General features: G+C 34.6%; 1 protein-coding gene across 1 annotated transcript in view; it reads left to right on the top strand.

Annotated features, from left to right (window-relative positions):
* The window catches only part of LOC128213277 (carboxylesterase 1C-like), a 36,526-nt gene extending 18,785 nt beyond the window's left edge, over positions 1-17,741 (top strand). The window contains exons 7-11 of the mRNA XM_052918873.1: positions 525-632; positions 10,009-10,085; positions 13,114-13,234; positions 13,638-13,773; positions 15,128-17,741. Coding sequence (XP_052774833.1) covers positions 525-632; positions 10,009-10,085; positions 13,114-13,234; positions 13,638-13,773; positions 15,128-15,551 — 866 coding nt within the window. The 3' untranslated portion in view covers positions 15,552-17,741. The remainder of the gene's footprint in view (positions 1-524; positions 633-10,008; positions 10,086-13,113; positions 13,235-13,637; positions 13,774-15,127) is intronic.
* Positions 17,742-22,476: the final 4,735 nt, after the last annotated feature.

A 22,476-nucleotide genomic window follows, 5' to 3' on the forward strand; every position in this document is an offset into this window, starting at 1 on the left:
TGATGAAAGCTTTTGGCCCCCACCCACGCCAGACTGAAGTTGTCTAAGCTATTTACTTCGTTCAGTTTCGGGATTTTAATAGACATATAGGTTGTCAGCCCATGTTCACTTATAGCGTTTATGAAATCTAAAAATCCGAATAAAGAAAATAGCGTACAGAATATTCGAAAGATAAAAGTTATGTAATTTGATGTAATGATTTTAAATGAATTTTAGATATCCTTTATGTGAGTTTCGAATGCAAATGGCGATTCAGGCTAGAAACTTTCTTCGTTTGCACAAATCAGCGTTGCATTTGTGACGTTTGCCGAAAGTTTTTTCCGCCATAGGAACATATGTTTTCCGTTTTGTAACGTTTGCAAGTTCATACACGATATGCCTCCTTGCCAATGTTTTATTTGGTAAATCTATCCATCCAAGTATTTATATAATAGTTTAATTTAATTCAGCAGTTATTACGAATATCATATTTTTCATCTAATGTATCAAGTTAATGTTGGTACACTATTAAATTGTAATTTCAGCCATCCCATTAATCAATTTATTCGGTGTGGGTAATACCGGCTACCGGAAGTTGCTATCGTTGATGAACAGTTTCCGTGGCGACCTACCGGAAATAAATGGCATTGTTGGTAAGTTTTGCGTATGACCTTCTAATAGTATGTTTTATCTTAGCTTTTTACTTTTATCAGTTTTGAAGTTTTCTGTTTTCTATAATGGAATTTCATGACTTATCAACACTCTGAGGCGACAGCCAAAGACTACATATGCCATTGTTTTAATATTTTATCCTTTTTTGAATTTCTGTTAGTTGTTTGTATTCCAAAAAGCACATGTATACATTTGTCTCAGATGTCGTAACCAAGTTGCTTTTTATACAAGTCCATAATTAAAATAACAGTTTGATGAACTTTGTTCTTTTGGATATTGTCAAAGGCCCTTTTGAAATATCTGATGTACTAAAATTTTGATATTTGTGTTAAAGAGAAATGCATAACTAAGCTTTCAAAACAGAATGAAATCATAAACTGTTGAATAAGATATTATGGATACACACTCAATGATTTTCCAATTGAAGCATGGTCAGGTTTAACACATTTGGAACAACATTTTGCTCACAATGTATTGAAAAACAATTTGTCGACAAACATGTCACCACCACACCGTCACATACCTTGAGTCTACTAAATACAACACAGAGCAGTATAAACATTAAACAAAGTAAGTCCTCATATGTTTAAATATGCACTCTTACTGCCAAATAAGACTTACCACAGTTAATAATATCGTTTTGATATTCCGAAAAGGACGATTAAATTTCAAAAGAGCAATGGTTCTTATGAAAGATACCTTATCTTATGAAGTTTTATTTGAAAGAATTGAGCATAAAACACGGTATTTCTACCTTTTGAGACTATAATAGACCACAGTAAATCTTTTAGCATTCACCAATCATTTAATATTTTGCCCTTTCTGCTATTAAATACACGGTTACAATCTTGTAATTATTAATTTATATTTTCCATAAATGCATTATTTAGTAAGTAGTTAAAGGTTTATTGGTCAAAATTGATGTTTATAACACATTCTTATGTATAGATTTTGAATAAGAGAGTCAATTTAAATAAGGCGTTCGCTACTAAATAAAACTTTCCTTTTGTTTTAAAGTTAATGATATCAGCATTGTTCACGAACAGTTGATAATAAAGTCAAACAAAAACGTTTACTATCTTGTTTATCTTATCAGAAAACAAATACAATAAGTTTGTACGCATAAGTTAATGGTGTAGCGATCGTTACGAGAAACTTTGATCCCATCCATTTATTTTTGTTATAAGCTGAGCATACCTGTTCGTGTATGAAACCGTTCTCGAGTACATCGCATAATATACGTTTATGCAACTCTTTGCCTCAAGACAAGTACATTGTACGTCTATGCAGCTCGTTGCCTCAAGACGAGTACATTGTACGTTTATGCAACTCGTTGCCTCAAGACGAGTACATTGTACGTTTATGCAGCTCGTTGCCTCAAGACAAGTACATTGTACGTTTATGCAACTAGTTACCTCAAGACAAGTACATTGTACGTCTATGAAGCTCGTTGTCTCCAGATGAGTACATTGTACGTTTATGCAGCTCGTTGCCTCAAGACGAGTACATTGTACGTTTATGCAACTCGTTGCCTCAAGACAAGTACATTGTACGTTTATGCAGCTCGTTGCCTCAAGAGGAGTACATTGTACGTTTATGCAACTCGTTGCCTCAAGACAAGTACATTGTACGTTTATGCAGCTCGTTGCCTCAAGAGGAGTACATTGTACGTCTATGAAGCTCGTTGTCTCAAGATAAGTACATTGTACGTCTATTCAGCTCGTCGCTTCAGGACAAATACAATTTACGTCTATGCAGCTCGCTGCCTCAAAACAAGTACATTGTACGTCTATGAAGCTCATTGTCTCAAGATGAGTACATTGTACGTCTATGCAGCTCGTTGTCTCAAGAGGAGTACATTGTACGTCTATGAACTTCGTTGTCTCAATATGAGTACATTGTACGCCTATGCAGCTCGTTGCCTCAAGACGAGTACATTGTACGTCTATGAAGCTCGTTGCCTCAAGACAAGACGAGTACATTGTACGTCTATGCAGCTCGTTGCCTCTAGACGAATACATTGTACGTCTATGCAGCTCGTTGTCTCAAGATGTGGACATTGTACGTCTAAGCAGCTCGTTGCCTCAAGACGAGTACATTGTACGTCTATGAAGCTCGTTGCCTCAAGATGAGAACATTGTACGTCTATGCAGCTCGTTGACTCAAGACGAGTACATTGTACGTCTATGCAGCTCGTTGACTCAAGACGAGTACATTGTACGTCTATGCAGCTCGTTGCCTCAAGACAAGACGATTTCATTGTACGTCTATGCAGCTCGTTGCCTCAAGACGAGTACATTATACGTCTATGAAGCTCGTTGCCTCAAGATGAGTACAGTGTACGTCTATGAAGCTCGTTGTCTCAAGATGTGGACATTGTACGTCTATGAAGCTCGTTGTCTCAAGATGAGTACAGTGTACGTCTATGAAGCTCGTTGCCTTAAGATGAGTACATTGTACGTCTATGAAGCTCGTTGTCTCAAGACGAGTACATTATACGTCTATGCAACTCGTTGCCTCAAGACAAATACAATATACGTCAATGCAACTCGTGACCTCAAGACAAAACCAAAATATACGTCTATGCAACTCGTTGCCTGAAGACAATAACAATATATGTCTATGCAATTCGTTGCCTCAAGACAAATACAATATACGTTTATGCAACTCGTTGCCTCAAGACAAATACAATAAACGTCTATGCAACTCGTTGCCTCAAGACAAATGCAATATACGTCTATGCAACTCGTTGCCTCAAGACAAATACAATATACGTCTATGCAACTCGTTGCCTCAAGACAAATACAATATAGCTATGCAACTCGTTGCCTAAAAATAAGTACACTATACGTCTATGAAACTTTTTGCCTCAAGATAAGTAAAATATACGTCTATGTTACTCGTTGCCTCAATGTAAATACAATATTCTTCTATTTAACTCTTTGCCTCAAGATAAGTAAAATATATGTCTATGCATCTCGTTGCCTCCAAAAAGTAAAATAAACGTCTGTGTAACTCGTTGCCACAAAATAAGTACAATAAACGTTTATGTTACTCGTTCCTCAAGATAAGTACAATATACGTCTATGCAACTCGTTGCCTCAAAGTAAGTACAATAAACGTCTATGTAACTCGTTGCCTCAAAATAAGTACAATATATGTCTATATAACTCGTTGCCTCAAAATAAGGACAATATACGTCTATGCAATTCGTTGCCTCAAAATAAGTACAATATACGTCTATGTAACTCGTTGCCTCAAAATAAGTACAATATATGTCTATATAACTCGTTGCCTCAAAATAAGTACAATATACGTCTATGCAATTCGTTGCCTCAAAATAAGTACAATATACGTCTATGTAACTCGTTGCCTCAAAATAAGTACAATATATGTCTATATAACTCGTTGCCTCAAAATAAGGACAATATACGTCTATGCAATTCGTTGCCTCAAAATAAGTACAATATACGTCTATGTAACTCGTTGCCTCAAAATAAGTACAATATATGTCTATTTAACTCGTTGCCTCAAAATAAGTACAATATACGTCTATGCAATTCGTTGCCTCAAAATAAGTACAATATACGTCTATGTAACTCGTTGCCTTAAGATAAGTACAATATACGTCTATGCAACTCGTTGCCTCAAAATAAGTACTATATACGTCTATGCAACTCGTTGCCTCAAAATAAGTACTATATACGTCTATGCAACTCGTTGCCTCAAAATAAGTACTATAAACGTTTATGTTACTCGTTCCTCAAGATAAGTACAATATACGTCTATGTAACTCGTTGCCTCAAAATATATACGATAAACGTCTATGTAACTCGTTGCCTCAAAATAAGTACGATAAACATCTATGTAACTCGTTACCTCAAGATAAGTACTATATACGTCTTTGCAAGTCGTTGCCTCAAGATAAGTACAATTTACGTCTATGCAACTCGTTTCCTTAAGATAAGTACTATATACGTGTATGCAACTCGTTTCCTCAAGATAAGTACTATATACGTATATGCAACTCGTTGCCTCAAGATAAGTACTATATACGTCTATGCAACTCGTTGCCTGAAGATAAGTAATATATACGTCTATGCAACTCGTTGCCTTAAGATAAGTACAATATACGTCTATGCAACTCGTTGCCTCAAGTTAAGTACTATATACGTGTATGCAACTCGTTGCCTCAAGATAAGTACTATATACGTGTATGCAACTCGTTGCCTCAAGATAAGTACAATATACGTATATGCAACTCGTTGCCTCAAGATAAGTTCAATATACGTGTATGCAGCTCGTTGCCTCAAGATAAGTACTATATACGTCTATGCAACTCGTTGCCTTAAGATAAGTACTATATACGTCTATGCAACTCGTTGCCTCAAGATAAGTACTATATACGTCTATGCAACCCGTTGCCTCAAGATAAGTACAATATACGTCTATGCAACTCGTTGCCTTAAGATAAGTACAATATACGTCTATGCAACTCGTTGCCTCAAAATAAGTACTATATACGTCTATGCAACTCGTTGCCTCAAAATAAGTACTATATACGTCTATGCAACTCGTTGCCTCAAAATAAGTACTATATACGTCTATGTAACTCGTTGCCTCAAAATAAGTACAATAAACGTCTATGTAACTCGTTGCCTCAAAATAAGTACAATAAACGTCTATGTAACTCGTTGCCTCAAAATAAGTACGATAAACGTCTATGTAACTCGTTGCCTCAAAATAAGTACGATAAACGTCTATGTAACTCGTTGCCTCAAAATAAGTACAATAAACGTCTATGTAACTCGTTGCCTCAAAATAAGTACAATATACGTCTATGTAACTCGTTGCCTCAAAATAAGTACGATAAACGTCTATGTAACTCGTTGCCTCAAAATATGTACGATAAACGTCTATGCAACTCGTTGCCTCAAAATAAGTACGATATACGTCTATGTAACTTGTTGCCTCAAAATAAGTACAATATACGTCTATGTAACTCGTTGCCTCAAAGTAAGTACAATAAACGTCTATGTAACTCGTTGCCTCAAAATAAGTACAATATATGTCTATATAACTCGTTGCCTCAAAATAAGGACAATATACGTCTATGCAATTCGTTGCCTCAAAATAAGTACAATATATGTCTATATAACTCGTTGCCTCAAAATAAGTACAATATACGTCTATGCAATTCGTTGCCTCAAAATAAGTACAATATACGTCTATGTAACTCGTTGCCTCAAAATAAGTACAATATATGTCTATATAACTCGTTGCCTCAAAATAAGGACAATATACGTCTATGCAATTCGTTGCCTCAAAATAAGTACAATATACGTCTATGTAACTCGTTGCCTCAAAATAAGTACAATATATGTCTATATAACTCGTTGCCTCAAAATAAGTACAATATACGTCTATGCAATTCGTTGCCTCAAAATAAGTACAATATACGTCTATGTAACTCGTTGCCTTAAGATAAGTACAATATACGTCTATGCAACTCGTTGCCTCAAAATAAGTACTATATACGTCTATGCAACTCGTTGCCTCAAAATAAGTACTATATACGTCTATGCAACTCGTTGCCTCAAAATAAGTACTATAAACGTTTATGTTACTCGTTCCTCAAGATAAGTACAATATACGTCTATGTAACTCGTTGCCTCAAAATATATACGATAAACGTCTATGTAACTCGTTGCCTCAAAATAAGTACGATAAACATCTATGTAACTCGTTACCTCAAGATAAGTACTATATACGTCTTTGCAAGTCGTTGCCTCAAGATAAGTACAATATACGTATATGCAACTCGTTGCCTCAAGATAAGTTCAATATACGTGTATGCAGCTCGTTGCCTCAAGATAAGTACTATATACGTCTATGCAACTCGTTGCCTTAAGATAAGTACTATATACGTCTATGCAACTCGTTGCCTCAAGATAAGTACTATATACGTCTATGCAACTCGTTTCCTTAAGATAAGTACTATATACGTGTATGCAACTCGTTTCCTCAAGATAAGTACTATATACGTATATGCAACTCGTTGCCTCAAGATAAGTACTATATACGTCTATGCAACTCGTTGCCTGAAGATAAGTAATATATACGTCTATGCAACTCGTTGCCTGAAGATAAGTACAATATACGTCTATGCAACTCGTTGCCTCAAGTTAAGTACTATATACGTGTATGCAACTCGTTGCCTCAAGATAAGTACTATATACGTGTATGCAACTCGTTGCCTCAAGATAAGTACTATATACGTGTATGCAACTCGTTGCCTCAAGATAAGTACAATATACGTATATGCAACTCGTTGCCTCAAGATAAGTTCAATATACGTGTATGCAGCTCGTTGCCTCAAGATAAGTACTATATACGTCTATGCAACTCGTTGCCTTAAGATAAGTACTATATACGTCTATGCAACTCGTTGCCTCAAGATAAGTACTATATACGTCTATGCAACCCGTTGCCTCAAGATAAGTACAATATACGTCTATGCAACTCGTTGCCTTAAGATAAGTACAATATACGTCTATGCAACTCGTTGCCTCAAAATAAGTACTATATACGTCTATGCAACTCGTTGCCTCAAAATAAGTACTATATACGTCTATGCAACTCGTTGCCTCAAAATAAGTACTATATACGTCTATGTAACTCGTTGCCTCAAAATAAGTACAATAAACGTCTATGTAACTCGTTGCCTCAAAATAAGTACGATAAACGTCTATGTAACTCGTTGCCTCAAAATAAGTACGATAAACGTCTATGTAACTCGTTGCCTCAAAATAAGTACGATAAACGTCTATGTAACTCGTTGCCTCAAAATAAGTACAATATACGTCTATGTAACTCGTTGCCTCAAAATAAGTACAATATACGTCTATGTAACTCGTTGCCTCAAAATAAGTACTATATACGTCTATGTAACTCGTTGCCTCAAAATAAGTACGATATACGTCTATGTAACTCGTTGCCTCAAAATAAGTACGATATACGTCTATGTAACTCGTTGCCTCAAAATAAGTACAATATACGTCTATATAACTCGTTGCCTCAAAATAAGTACGATAAACGTCTATGTAACTCGCTGCCTCAAAATAAGTACGATAAACGTCTATGTAACTCGTTGCCTCAAAATAAGTACGATAAACGTCTATGTAACTTGTTGCCTCAAAATAAGGACAATATACGTCTATATAACTCGTTGCCTCAAAATAAGTACAATAAACGTCTATGTAACTCGTTGCCTTAAGATAAGTACTATATACGTCTATGCAACTCGTTGCCTCAAGATAAGTACAATATACGTGTATGCAACTCGTTGCCTCAAGATAAATACTATATACGTCTATGCAACTCGTTGCCTCAAGATAAATACTATATACGTGTATGCAACTCGTTGCCTCAAGATAAGTACAATATACGTGTATGCAACTCGTTGCCTCAAGATAAGTACAATATACGTGTATGCAACTCGTTGCCTCAAGATAAGTACTATATACGTCTATGTTTATACGTCTATGCAACTCGTTGCCTTAAGATAAGTACTATATACGTCTATGCAACTCGTTGCCTCAAGATAAGAACTATATACGTCTATGCAACTCGTTGCCTTAAAATAAGTACAATTTACGTCTATGCAACTCGTTGCCTTAAGATAAGTACTATGTACGTGTATTACGTGTATGCAACTCGTTGCCTCAAGATAAGTACTATATACGTCTATGCAACTCGTTGCCTCAAGATAAGTACTATATACGTGTTTTACGTGTATGCAACCCGTGTTACAAGATTAGAACAATGTACGTATATGCAACTCGTGTCACAAGATAAGTACAATATACGTCTATAGAACTCATGACCTCAAGACAAGTATAATATATGTATGGAACTCATGGCCTCAAGACAAGTACAATATACAGCTATGCAACTCGACACCCAATGCAACTACAATATACGTCTATGCAACTTATTTTAATTCTACGGTAACATCATTTTGATTAAATTATAACGGAAAAAGTCTTTTTTTCTGAAATAAACAATAATGTAGCAACATCTTTCAATTAATTTCTCGCTAAAAAATGAGATAGTAATTAAATGTAAATGTTCTTGAACAAATTGCCCGAGATCTTTATAAACGTCTAGCTTGGCAATAATTTGTCTGAGAGCTATACGGCTTTACTACTACATCGTAGTAACAGTGGTTTAGATACTAGAAAAGGGGTCGACTCAAAACAATACTGGGTAAATAAATATAAACATTAATTATGCTGCTAGGGACAAGCACTAACGCTCAGTAGCGAAATGGTCAACTCAAATAATGCTGTTGAATGAAACGACCGAGTCCAACAGCAATACACGTACTGCGATATTGTTTCTACTATGATACGATCGTACCCAGCAGCAACATCCTTACTTCCATTTTTTAAATGGCACAATTATTAAAAACTGAGGCTTATGGCCATCTTATCATCAGATATCTTCAGATCAAAAAGTTTAGTTGTATTTTAAAGTGATACTCGTATTTAAAATCAATATATGCACTTGTATAAAAAGCATAATAATATATTTTGAGTGATAAACCTTTAACTTTTAACTAAATAATGTATTTACAGAAAATAATAATTACTGATGACAATATATAATAGCTAAAAACACAAAAATATACAATAACTTGTTGGTACTAACAGATATCCAGTGATCAACTGTCATCTCATAAGGTAGAAATACCGTGTGTTCTGCAATTTCTTTCAAAATTAATCACGGCATCCTTCATAATAACTTACTATTATTTTTGATATTTATTGAACGTTTTCGGCGAATTTAAAACCTCAATGAAATTTAAAAAAAAACCCACAATAATAAAAGGTAAAATAAAAGATACTTTAGAAACCAGCAGCGTTTTGACGCTGTAAGCGAACATGATAGACTTTGAATGTGACTGTCTTTTGTGCTCACCAAGCCGGACAAATTTGTTTCTAGAGTATTCGGGTTTCCCTTCCAACACAACACCACACCCTCGCGTGCATCATACCAACTAGAGCGATCAATATCATGATGTTTCGATAGTTTGTTGCGCAACCGTTTAAAAACATCTTGAAAGTAGGATAGATTTTGCTCTAGAAAAATGAGTTTTGATTGGCGTTGATTGGGGAACTCTTGCAGTTCTCTGATACTAGCTGGTCATGGAAAGAGAATATACGATACTGTGGCATTCTGACGTAGTTTGGTAATATGAGATGATTCGCACTTAAGAGCCATTTGACTATACTCCTTGACTAACACAGAACTGTCGGTAAACATTTCTCGTCTATATGTTATCCTTTATTTCAGACTCTGTGTTGAAAACCTACATAAAATTAGGAATGAAAGATATCTCTGATGATGAAATACAAAAACAGTTTGCTGAGGTAAGTTATAATCGTTAATTGAATTGACGTTTAAAACAGTTTAAACCCTAAAAGTAAAACACAGCATTTTATATAATTGTCTTTCTCCACCTGTTTCTATACTTTTATGGACCTACTGGTACACGGTGTATATTATTTTCCTTCCTAAGTTAAAATTCTGCAAACAACACGCAAATGAGTTCATTTTCTATGCAACTACACAATTTAACTACTCCAACCTCAGATAAGTAGATCCATTAATTTAACCATGCTAGATATTCTTATTTTGCCCACGGGCGCAGATAAAATGCCCGTATGGAACTCCTTTTTTAATGGTCACCACATTGTAATTACCTCCCTTGTTGAAGACTGTCTTCTGTAGCATCATGGAAACCTTGTCTTGTGGCAATACTTAGAACGCTAATTACTTATTTCTCGCTTCAAATGTCACCATAATACAGTTTTCACGCACCTTTCAAGAAATAATGCTTCACTCTCCTTAGAACTATTTAAAGAGCGATTTGATATTTACATAACCTGAGTCAATGCACGCATATCCATGACAACCACGAATTATCACATATACATACGCAATTTTTTTCACTAAGCACAAAAAAGTTCTATCATAAAATAGATTTTTACTTAATTTTGTTTAAAAAGCATCTATCATAAACCTCGTTTCCGCAAAACACCCTACGCTCGGGTCGGAATGAACCTATCTTACACGAGCGGCCATGGAAGATACTTATAATCAAGACCTAGACTTATCGACAATGTACATGTATGCATATTCGCGCTCGATGAGTGATCTTTGGCAGAACAAAATACATTCAATGTTTAAAAATAGGTTCGAAATATTGAACAGAATAAAGCTGCTCAGTGCAAGTAATGGTAAGCGTGAACTTTCCAATGTCCAATGGCGGTATTCTATTTTCGAGTAAAAGCCATCATATACGAATACTTTATTACTATTACTTTATTTGTCTAGATTTGCGTTTACTACTTTTTGGTCACCCCTCTTTCTGGAGAGTTTCCGCAGTCTCACGATTATCTCAAGGTCTAATGCCTTGATATCTGTGTGATTAGAGGTAATTGCCAGTGATAACATTGGCGAGGACACTATCAAACAAGGTTAAGAGGAAAAAGTGAACTAATACTTCCCGTGTAATTAAAGATTAAATACGCAAGATCTACAATATCCCGTGTTTGATGCGAACTCTAGGTTTATCATCCAATAGTACACAATTTTAACGGTTTGTAAGGGAGTTCATGATGCAAAATTCGAAATTTTCACGAGTTTGGAAATAAACATACTGCGGGCTTAAAGCTGCACTCTCACAGACTGAACGTTTTGACAACTTTTTTTTCTTGGAAGGAGCTGTTTTTGCGTAAATATCTGTAAACCATTGATAAAAGACTGCTGACAAAAGATAAGATCGCAGCTTTTCATATTTCTGTCCCAAAATTGATGTTCTATGCGTTTTAAAACATTAAATATGGAATGGAAATGTGAAAATCTGCGTTCTGACCTTTTGTCAGCAGTCTTTCATCAAAGGTTAGCAGATATTTGTGCATTTTTTCTTTTAAATAAAAGAAAAATAAAAACGTTGGAAAAACGGTAAATCTGTTGAAGTGCAGCTTAAAACCATTCTTCGGGTATTCTTACACCTGCTTTTTTAACCTGGATCAAGACAGGTTTTGATGTTTTGTTTTTGTGTTCTATGTCTTTGGCGTTTACCCAGTGCCATTAAACGGGAATTATCTTTAATTGTTTGGCTACTGAGGAAGTAGTGTTTAGTAGTTTTTCATATAAATATTGGGAACACACGGAAAAAAGGTCCTTACAAAATTCCAAACCGAGAAAAAGACATTAATGCAACATGTTGTTTATTGATAAAAAATGAGATACCGCATTGGAACGGTCAAATCAATCCCATCGGAACTTACAAAGGGCGCAAGCTCATATTGTGCCAAACATGTTTCGAAAATGGCAAAACACAAGCCTTATCATAGCCAAAACCGACAATGGAGGAGGTCTAAAAAAATGAATGAAGATAAAAAACCACACATCAAACACACGTTCTCGCAATTAAATATTCTGGCATGAATTCTTCGAACTGTCCTGGTTGAAGGTCGAAACACAATGAGCCAAAATAAGCTTTATATACGAAGCATGGCTGATGCAATTATTTACAATTTTATTTACAATGGCATTAACACGAATGCTTTTTGGAATTAAATTACTGTAGTACTTAAACAACGAAAGCGTATCGCTAACCGACTCTGTTGTTCTCAAATATGCAACGGCTTCTCGTATTGATTCAGATGCTGGAGGGCACAATACTCATATTATTGCATCACTTTGTAAGCCATTTACAAACAATTTGCTATTTGAATGGGCCTACACGTTTTCAAACTCATGGGAAAAAAACAACCATTAAGATGTTTCGTTTTTCATTTATCTAAAATTTATGCATGTATCTCATAGTTCTTAGCATTTCACTACTTTCTCCTTTTCAAGACATCATATAACTCAGGGCATTTTGACATTTGAAACCATTTCCAATTTTGTTACACATTTGCGCTAGAATGCAATAACTTTTGAAGCCTATATATGACATTGTATTTTATTTGATAATGCTAAGCTCTCAAAACAAGAACACATTTATGAATAGACAAGTATTATGCTTGCAGAATTTCTACCTACAATGTCCCAAGCAGATTCGTATTCGTTTAAGAAGTTCATATCAAAGACAAAGAGGTGTTGACCACTGCATGCTTTTCAATTATGCATCAGCATCCTTGTTTCATTCAGAATATGAGTGACTACTTATAAGTTCTGTTGAATTTGCGGGGGTCATTATTTCAGATGCATTTCCTGTCAAAAGACACTCGTGTCACATCACAGTTTTGTCGACTTGGACTATACACAGAAACACGTGATGTGACATATGTCTTTTTGTTTCTTATTTGGAAGTCACTACAAATCATGTGGCTTAACACTCATGTCATCAATATATGGACAATAATTTTTCTTGTTTTGATTCAGATTGTTGGGGACTACTTTATCACGGCGCCGACGCACCTATTCGCGGAGCGGCTGTCTTTACGCAACGTATCCGTTTACCTCTACAACTACGAGTACCGCTCCGTATTCGACCCATGGGAAGGTATGACAAATTAAATTGAAATGATATTGTAATTGAAAGAGGCGTTTTGTGTTATCTGGCGGATCCGTGGTCCAGTGGCAACACTTGACTGTCAACCCAGGGATCAAAGGTTCGATTCCTTTCGGCACCTTAAACAATAACATACTAATCGTCTTCCGGGAGGGACGTTAAATGGGGGTCCCGCGTGGCAGTGCTTAGCTCGTGTGCACTTAAAAGAATAAGGGTAGATTTGACTAGGGTTACGTTCTGTCTATGCACTATGCTTCAAACACCTTATATATGACTAACAATCTTATCGGAGAACTCGCCGAATGGGCCTTGCCCGATTGCGAGTATAAATAAATTGAAATAGACAGAGACATACTTTTTGGTTATATATTTATAAATACATATATATTTAAAGGTGTTACTCACGGGGCGGAGCTGTTCTACCTTTCCGGATGTCCGTTCACAGGCAGTCAGAACTTCCGGTATGACGAACATGACAAGGAGATGTCGAAGCTTCTCCTCTTGCTATGGACCAACTTTGTCAAACACGGGTAGGAATATAACGTTTATTGTTCACACTCAAAATCATTTAACATTTAGCATTTACTTTTAATATCATGTGATACTGTAATGTGTATTAGACTCACATTGAAAGTTAGTTTACAGTATGAAGTTTGTTTCAATATCGTTCTGAAATGTTCACTATTTCAAGTTCTTACAGATTACTTAGAGGAAATTTTAACCACATTTATCAACCGCCATACTTTTTTTATAAATTTGCTAGCCTGCATGTTTTAAATACAAAAAACACGTTTTGAAAAAAAAGACATGATAAAGATTGCAAGTTAAAGCCAAAAGTACATAACTCGGAATATGTGTTTCGCACAACTGCATTATTATCGATTTAGAAATTTGCGATCGCTTTTTAAAAAAAACAACAACAATGCTACAAGACAAGGCATTAGAATGTTCGTAATAATAAGTAAAATTTAGAAGAACAAACATTCAAATTAAATATTGAGGTGTTAGTACTTTTGGTGAATGTATATATCTAAAAGGAACAATACATATTGAAATTGTTTTATGAAATAATTAACCATTTAAACTTAAAAATTAATACAAATCGAACACGTCGTAATTTTAATGATTTTCTCACTGGCATTTTACCACTGCTCGGTACATTAACGCAAGCCTAAATTTGACGTGTTTATTTTCCACTGTAGAGAAATGTGTAAGCGTAAATTATGAAATAAAGTGTTTATCCTCTGTCTTGAATTTCATGTACACGTAATACGGGTTAAGATTGTGAAATTAACACGCAAGCTATAAAGGTTATAATTAATCCTCTAGGTTGAACATTTTGTATAAAACAAAGAGCTATGAGGGAGAATGGGATATTAAGTTCATCATAATAAATGTTCAAGGTACGGAGAACCTACCGAATTTAACATACCCACTGCACTGACTGTGCAATTATGCACCCACGACAGTTAAAATAAGTTGACCGTGCAATTATGCAGCCACGACAGTTAAAATAAGTTGACCGTGCAATTATGCAGCCGCGACAGTTTAGACAAGTTGACCGTGCAATTATGCAGCCGCGACAGTTTAGAAAAGTTGACCGTGCAATTATGCAGCCGCGACAGTTTAGAAAAGTTGACCGTGCAATTATGCAGCCGCGACAGTTTAGAAAAGTTGACCGTGCAATTATGCAGCCGCGACAGTTTAGATAAGTTGACTGTGCAATTATGCAGCCGCGACAGTTTAGAAAAGTTGACCGTGCAATCATGTGTCCACTAGAGTTTAGATAAGTTGGACAATACCGATGTTATCTTTTTTGATATGTGTGAAGCTTTGATATATCTTACACAACATTACAGTTACTATCTATTGCATTCTTTTCAGTGTACCGACGCTGGAACCAAGGGCGCACATTGCATTTCCAAAGTATAATACCAGAACAAAGCCTTACGCCAGAATCACGTCCTTAAACGACCCAACAATTATATTCGCAGAAAATTTACGAGAAGATAAAATGTCATTTTGGAACAAAGAAGTTCCAGAAATGTTTAAAGAAGAAATGAAACTCCAGACTAGACAATATGACAATATTCAAATATCAACACTTACTAACAAGGATTCTTTAAGCATCTCTTTGAGAACTGATAGAAATACTTGGATACTAACATCAGTTTGTATATGTTTGTTGGTATTAACGATAGCATTGACTGTTGGTTATTACAAAATGAGGCGGGAGGTTAACCGATTGTTAAGACAAAACAGCACGTCCAGTGCCGAACGTATGCTACCTCATCTTAGCAAGATATGACTGTAAACACACGATAAAGTTAAATAATTTATTCATTAAAAAGGTTTAGTTTTTCTCGGCTGGTACGAGATAATTTGTCGTAGCTTCATGCTTGAAAAGGCAAACATTGACCTTTTGAGGACTGATAAGTCAAGAGCTACCAACCTTTGCCACCAGAACAAAACTGAATTTTGATCTTCAATCGCGACCTGACAAACACCCAGTCACTGACAAACACCCAGTCAATTTGATTTGCACCACAACTGTAAATACTGTTAATGTAAACATTGTTAAAACAAATTTATGTACAGTCACACATTTCATTTTTTTTTGAAAAACAATTATTGGCCGATTGCTCAGAACTTTGTAAAATTGACAACGTGGCATCATTTTTTACTTTAAAATGTGAACTATTTAATGATGTGCTCAAGTATATAAGTACAATTTAAACTGTTGTATTAGATCTTGTTAAAGTACTGCAGATTACATTTGTATTCATGACACTCCGAGAGCAGTAAACGTTTGAAAGTTGACAAATTTAATGCTAACGACGTTAAACGCTTACAACGTTGAACGCTAACAACGTTGTTAAATTAACAAAGTTCCAAACAGTCGGTCCCTTATTGTATCACCATTGACGTAATTGTAAATGCAGAATGTGCAAGGCTAATTGCTGGTCAAAAAGCAGACGATACAAGAAAATGGTGTTTAGTTTCGTCAAGTTGTGCAAAATAAGACCTTTAAATCGGAATGTCCAACATAGCATAACGTTCCACCTTTGAGGATGTGTTTTTGATATTTTCTTCCTGTACGTAAGGCCACAGTAAATCAAATCAATATTATAACAAAAGCAAACTTGTTTCTTCCATTATAAGTTAAAATTTTCTTGACACTTTTACTTTGTTAATTACTAGACATATTTTTATTTTTCCGTAACTTAACTAGAAACAATCAAACAATGAAACTTATTATTGCATTGTACTGCATGTAGGGCAGACTGTGACAATTAAGATTCTATCGCAAATGGCGTTTCATAACGTAATTATTGAATAACGTTTCTAGTATGTAACTAGGACGACACAATTTAAAATGTTGTCTCAAGTGAATAGTATCCGCTCGATATAGCGATAAGTAATGGGTTATATGCTTAAAATCATTGTTTGAGTATTCGTAATACAACACAATATTTTATTTGCGGTCAAACAATATCAACTAATTTATCTTAGATACTGCAACTTACCTGTGACCTGTTAGAATCGCCTTTAAAAAATTATATGAGACGTCTTATCAAACTTTAACACTAGACATTTGTTATTATACTAAAAAGCTACTTTCCGTATATTTCTGTAAAAATGCAAACGCAAACAATTTACACGTGCAATACATTTTAAAATATCAAAATGAGTATGCGTGCGTGTGTGCGTGCGTGCGTTTGTGTGTGTGCATGCGTATGTACGTGCTTGCCTAGTAGTGTAATTTTTATTACTCTGTGTTGATTCGTTTCATGTTAAAATAAAACGTTCTTTTTCTCGTTTTTCGAAGAATATCCTTCAGTTTTCATTTGGAATCTATGTGGGACTTTAAGGAAATCTATGTGGTGTTTTAAGGGAATCGATGTTTAAGGGAATCGGTGTTGGTTTTTAAGGGAATCGATGTGGGTTTTTAAGGGATTCGATGTGGGTTTTTAAGGGAATCGGTGTTGGTTTTTAAGGGAGTCTATGTGATGTTGAATATCTCGCAACTGACAATGCAATTATTTTTCATATATACTTAGCGACTCAAGTATTTTTTTACGGTTAATCTGTTAGTATTATCTATATATCATTTCATGTTTTCTTTAAAAAATGCTTAGCCATATAATGAGAGGTCGGATTGATGCAATGTGAATGTCAAATAGTTCTTTAACTGAAAACGTCGGCTTGGCGGTAATCGAAACACCAGGTTATATCAAATATTGGTCACATATGTTTTTCGCAGGCTCAACTATGTCTGAGCATTTTATTCCAAGAAATGCTGAATTTTAGACGCAGACATCCAATGGAACAGCTTTTAAATATCTTATTTTGTGATATGAGTTGTCAAAGTCCATATTCCTGTTAGTTCAACAGTTAGCAAACGTATTTTGTAAATTTCATTGTTCCCCATTTAATGCATGTGCTATGGTTGTGAAAACAATGTACATTCCCATTATATAGTAGAATTTGACGTTGAAATGTCGAGTAATATTGTTACTTGTTGTTGTATATTTTGAATATTAAAATAATTAAATGTGTCAAGTTTTGTCATCAATTTCGTTTACGTTTAAGGATGGTACAATCATCTTAATATCTATTTACGATTTTTAAAATAAAGTTTTCAAATAATTTTGTTTCGAGTCTACTGTACTGTAGACGTTTTCATGTATTTAATAACCATCCGTCTTATCATATTGCAATGCCAATGGCTAAACGTAACCAACGTTTTCACGGCGCCAGCATACTACTTTTGTTTTGTTCTATTCTTGAGACTAGTCTGTCTGATTCTTGTCCTGGTAAATATTACAATCTTATCAATAGAATCGGATATGTTTGCTTCTTTGACGGCAAATACCTCCGTTTGGATGCGTAGGATGCTTGGTAACATTATCTAAAGGGTTGGGGCTTATTTTGGCATCTCGGATCTATGTAAAAAATGAGCCAAGATAAATTGTTTTACATAGCAAAATCTTAGAATTTTGAAAAGCGCTTACAGTATTGCATCGACTTCTTTGATTAAAACACTGCACTAAAGCAATAATTCTTGGCTAATATGTACGAATGGACAGGGAAGTAAGTCCTGTTGGCCTGCTAAGCCTGCACTCAACGAGTAAATTGAAAACACCTATATTTTATTGGATTGAAACTAGTTAGGCACAATTTTAGCCTCGTGTATATTTCAAAAGAGATCATTTGACTCCCGTATTACTAGAACTGGCAGCAAAAACTATATCCCGCTTAAAAAAAGATTTATGAATTATGAATTATGTAACATCGTTCAGCGTGTATGCCGATTACGGTCATCAAATTCGACAGTGAGTGACAATTATGAGAGCTATTATTCACATAACCAAACTACAAAGTGGAAGCCTTAAGTTAGTTTTCATCATTAAAAAAATCATGGTACTTAAGAAAAAGTCGAAAAACATTTTGTACATGCACTTTCACGTGTAGCTACACGAACAAAACACTATGCAGTTGGTCATACTTTTTAAATGTCGTTGCAAAATTTAACTGTTCTAGTGTATCGGTAAACATAATGTCTCTTGTATAAAACGCTTAAATGACATTACCGTCCAGCCTCCCAATATCTTATTATGTAACTCACATTTTAAAATGTATCTTGGAAATCTATAACGCGCGTTGTACGAAGTGCAAACACTTTTATGACGTAATACACATAACACTCAGAAAAAGGTCACACCTTCACTTTCACTCACAAGTAGCATTCCGTAAATCTTCTTAAAGTGACACTCTTATTCAAAATCAATATTAACACATGTAAAACAAACATAAATTTTGACTGATAAACCTTTAATTACTTACTAAATATTGCATTTATGGAAAATATTAATTGCTATTAACAATATTATATATGTAAACGCAAACATATTAAATGATAAGTGAATGCTAAAAGATTTACTGCGATTTACTATGGTCTCATAAAATAGAAATACCGTGTTTTCTGCGCATATCTTTAAAATTAAACTAGGTTTTCTTCATAAGCATCATTGTCTTCGACATTTGTTAATCCTTTTGGGTAGATTAAAACAATTGTATTAAATGTGTTAGATCTTATTTGAAAGTAATAGTCCATCTTTAAACGAACACGCCCTAACCATCTCGCAAATGCCGTTTTGTGTGGAAGTAAAATGAAGAAACCAACCCACCTAAAGCCCATCGTCATTCGCATCATGATAAATGCCGTTGTTCTTATGAGAAAGGTGGTCGTCTTTTATTTGTTCGAGAGTTTTTATGCCGGGTTCTACCCAAACAAACAACGGTTGTCGAAAACTAAAGCAAGGTGTTTTTAATATCAGCGTTAAGATGCATTTGCAATGAATCATAAGTTTACAATACTTAATAAATTAAATTTTAATGCAATGCTTTTTAGTAGTAACCATTCTAAGCAAATCTATTATTTTGAAGTTCTCTGAAACGGTAAACATAGAACTCTCTAATATCAGTCCAGTACCAACTAGCGTATTCGGCTTAATGATTTAAAAATTACTAAGAAGACCGACCTCATTCCAGGATGTTCCTTGTCTTAGAATTAATATCGTCTGGGTCTTTTCAATGCCCTTTACTGGGAAACTGACATATTTCTGTCAATTAGCAATATACCGATTCCTACAATAAAAAGAGAATAGTAAGAGAATAAATGGGGAGTCGAGACATTTGATATCCATAAACAAGTTTAAAAACACAAAAAACTCACGCTAACGAATGTTTGAAGTATTTAATGACGACATCGTTTTTTTCTGATAGACATTGTTTTGTCTCTGATACTCGGTAATGTGGTAATATACCGCAGGGATAACATATTTTCTGACCGAAGAGATAAAACAGGTGGTGACCACATTTTAAGCAGTTTTCGTGTTATTGACGTATAATAATATAAAACGTGATTTCCTTGCATTTGATGCACGACAGTTTAACCGAAATGTTTGTAAGCTAAACAGCGGATTCTTTGGTCCGTTTTCATAAACATCTTACCGGACGCAAATCGGTTTGGCTAAGTTTCGTTTTACCCTTGTATTGCTGTATGTTTGTGCAAATTCCACATTATACAGCAATAAAAACTTCACATAAAGTTGAAAAACACATTTTTGACGTTTATACAGATTTAACATTAGTGAAGTTACTACTCCTTTAATGAAACGGGTCAATGGCCATTTATTAAAGGTATCATTTTGTTACGGAACTTATCTATATTACCACATGTTATGCAATAAAGGAAGCACCAATACCAAATAGCTCTTTTCTTAACCCATTTCTTATGACAATGAAAACAGGAGTAACAAAATATTGGTCCTAGCTGAGCACAGTCGAATTAATACATAATCAAAGCACTGAAAGTGCTGTAAGACGGTACTGGTAGTAGTTTTAAAATGCAGTCATTATGTTATATTGAACAAGACCTTGTACAAATGTTGTGACATATACTCTTAATAAGCAAGATCAACGCGGAGAATAACAATGCTATTTTTATAGTAGAGAATAGCTTAATACAGGCGCTTTGCCTTCCTTAACATATAGGTATTATGACTGCGAATGTAACCACGTGTCAGTTGGTGTAACTATCTTGAAAGGTTTTCAATTGCACTACAATAGTCATATGTCTTAGATAGATCATACGAAAGAGAAATACATGTTTGAACATAAAAGAATGGCAATCACAAAAAAACTGCACCAAGTGTTATGGTTTATGTTCACTTCTATCTGACTCAATGAGATGTGAATATGGAGTTTAAAGTAAATTCCGTAAAGACCTTGCACGCTACGCTGCGGACAATATTGCTCGGATGCACACGCACACGCCTACCATTAGCATATTGCCTTCGCCTTTCTGAGGAGGATAAAATAGAAAATCAGTGATAATGTTAACACAATAGATTTTAATCAGAAAATTAATAGAATGACAAAGGTTTACTGCTACTGGTAAGGTTTTTGAAAAAAACGTCTGCGGACATAAAACGAAGTTAAGCATAAGTACGAACAAGTCACGTTGAGACGTTAATTACCGATACAGAACAATGAAGGTAAACATACCCATATTAATAACCAAGCGGAATGCGCGCTACATATGTTTATAGTTTGTATGTCACCTTTAGCACATATTAACAGTCATTTAGAAATAATACAAAGACATATTCTCCTCTATTCTGAAGAAAAGGTACCACATATTAAAAAATAAATTTCAATGTGGACACACTGGCAAGTTCTTACGTAAAACAATGGTTAATTTAGAATTGCTTTTCGTTATTTCTCCGTAGAATCAATTGATTGATAGATGGCGACTGAAGTATGACAATCGTTTGAAAAAAATGTATGAGAATAAAGAACACAGATAAATATGTACACAAAACACAAACTATTACTTGAATAGTTTTCAAAAATAATAAATGTGTGTCTGTGATGCAACTATTTGGTCAATTCATACTAACAGTTAATCACAACAGTGCCAGGTCACCGCCGATACATGGACAGAGCAGACACACATGTGTTAATCATTGTAATGTTTTATTATGAAGAGGTGACAAAAGTGTTTGCATATGTTTTAATTTGTAAAGACAGCATTTAATAGCATGCAAACAGAAATATATATAAAAAACTAATAAATGCAGACCATTAAAACTTAATAAATGCTTTAAATTAAGTGCCAATTATGAATAATTTTATAACAATACGTAGGTATACTCGATCACAGTAAAATAAAACTTAAAAGGCATATCAAAATTGTCTATTTTATTTGGCAATGTGTTAAACAAGTTCCTACATGAAAACTATTTTGATGGTGTTTTTGGTTAATTGTTGATTCAGGCAGAGGTGAACAGGAAATGAATGAATAGTTATTGAATTTAATCATTGCTTAAAAAGTGACTCAGGGAAAAACTTATTAGGTGTGGTCGGTTACAGAAGAAAATGGTTTATTTCATATCCAAAAAGTCATACAGCTGATGAGGACAAATACAATATTTACAAATATTTACAATGTAATATACACATACATGCTATGGAAAAGGCACATAATAATTATTTAAACAATCCTCTAAAGAAAACAATGTTACTTTATAATAGTACGTAAGCATAATAGTAATTACAAAATGTCTCTATTCACGTGTTTTGGTAGGCTCATTCTCGCAAAAAACACTTCCACGTAGGTCTTAAGATGTCATAATTGTACGAGTACAATCCTATATTTATTGTAG

This window comes from Mya arenaria, chromosome 13 (genome assembly GCF_026914265.1).
Source record: "Mya arenaria isolate MELC-2E11 chromosome 13, ASM2691426v1".
In the NCBI taxonomy this organism is placed as follows: domain Eukaryota; kingdom Metazoa; phylum Mollusca; class Bivalvia; order Myida; family Myidae; genus Mya; species Mya arenaria.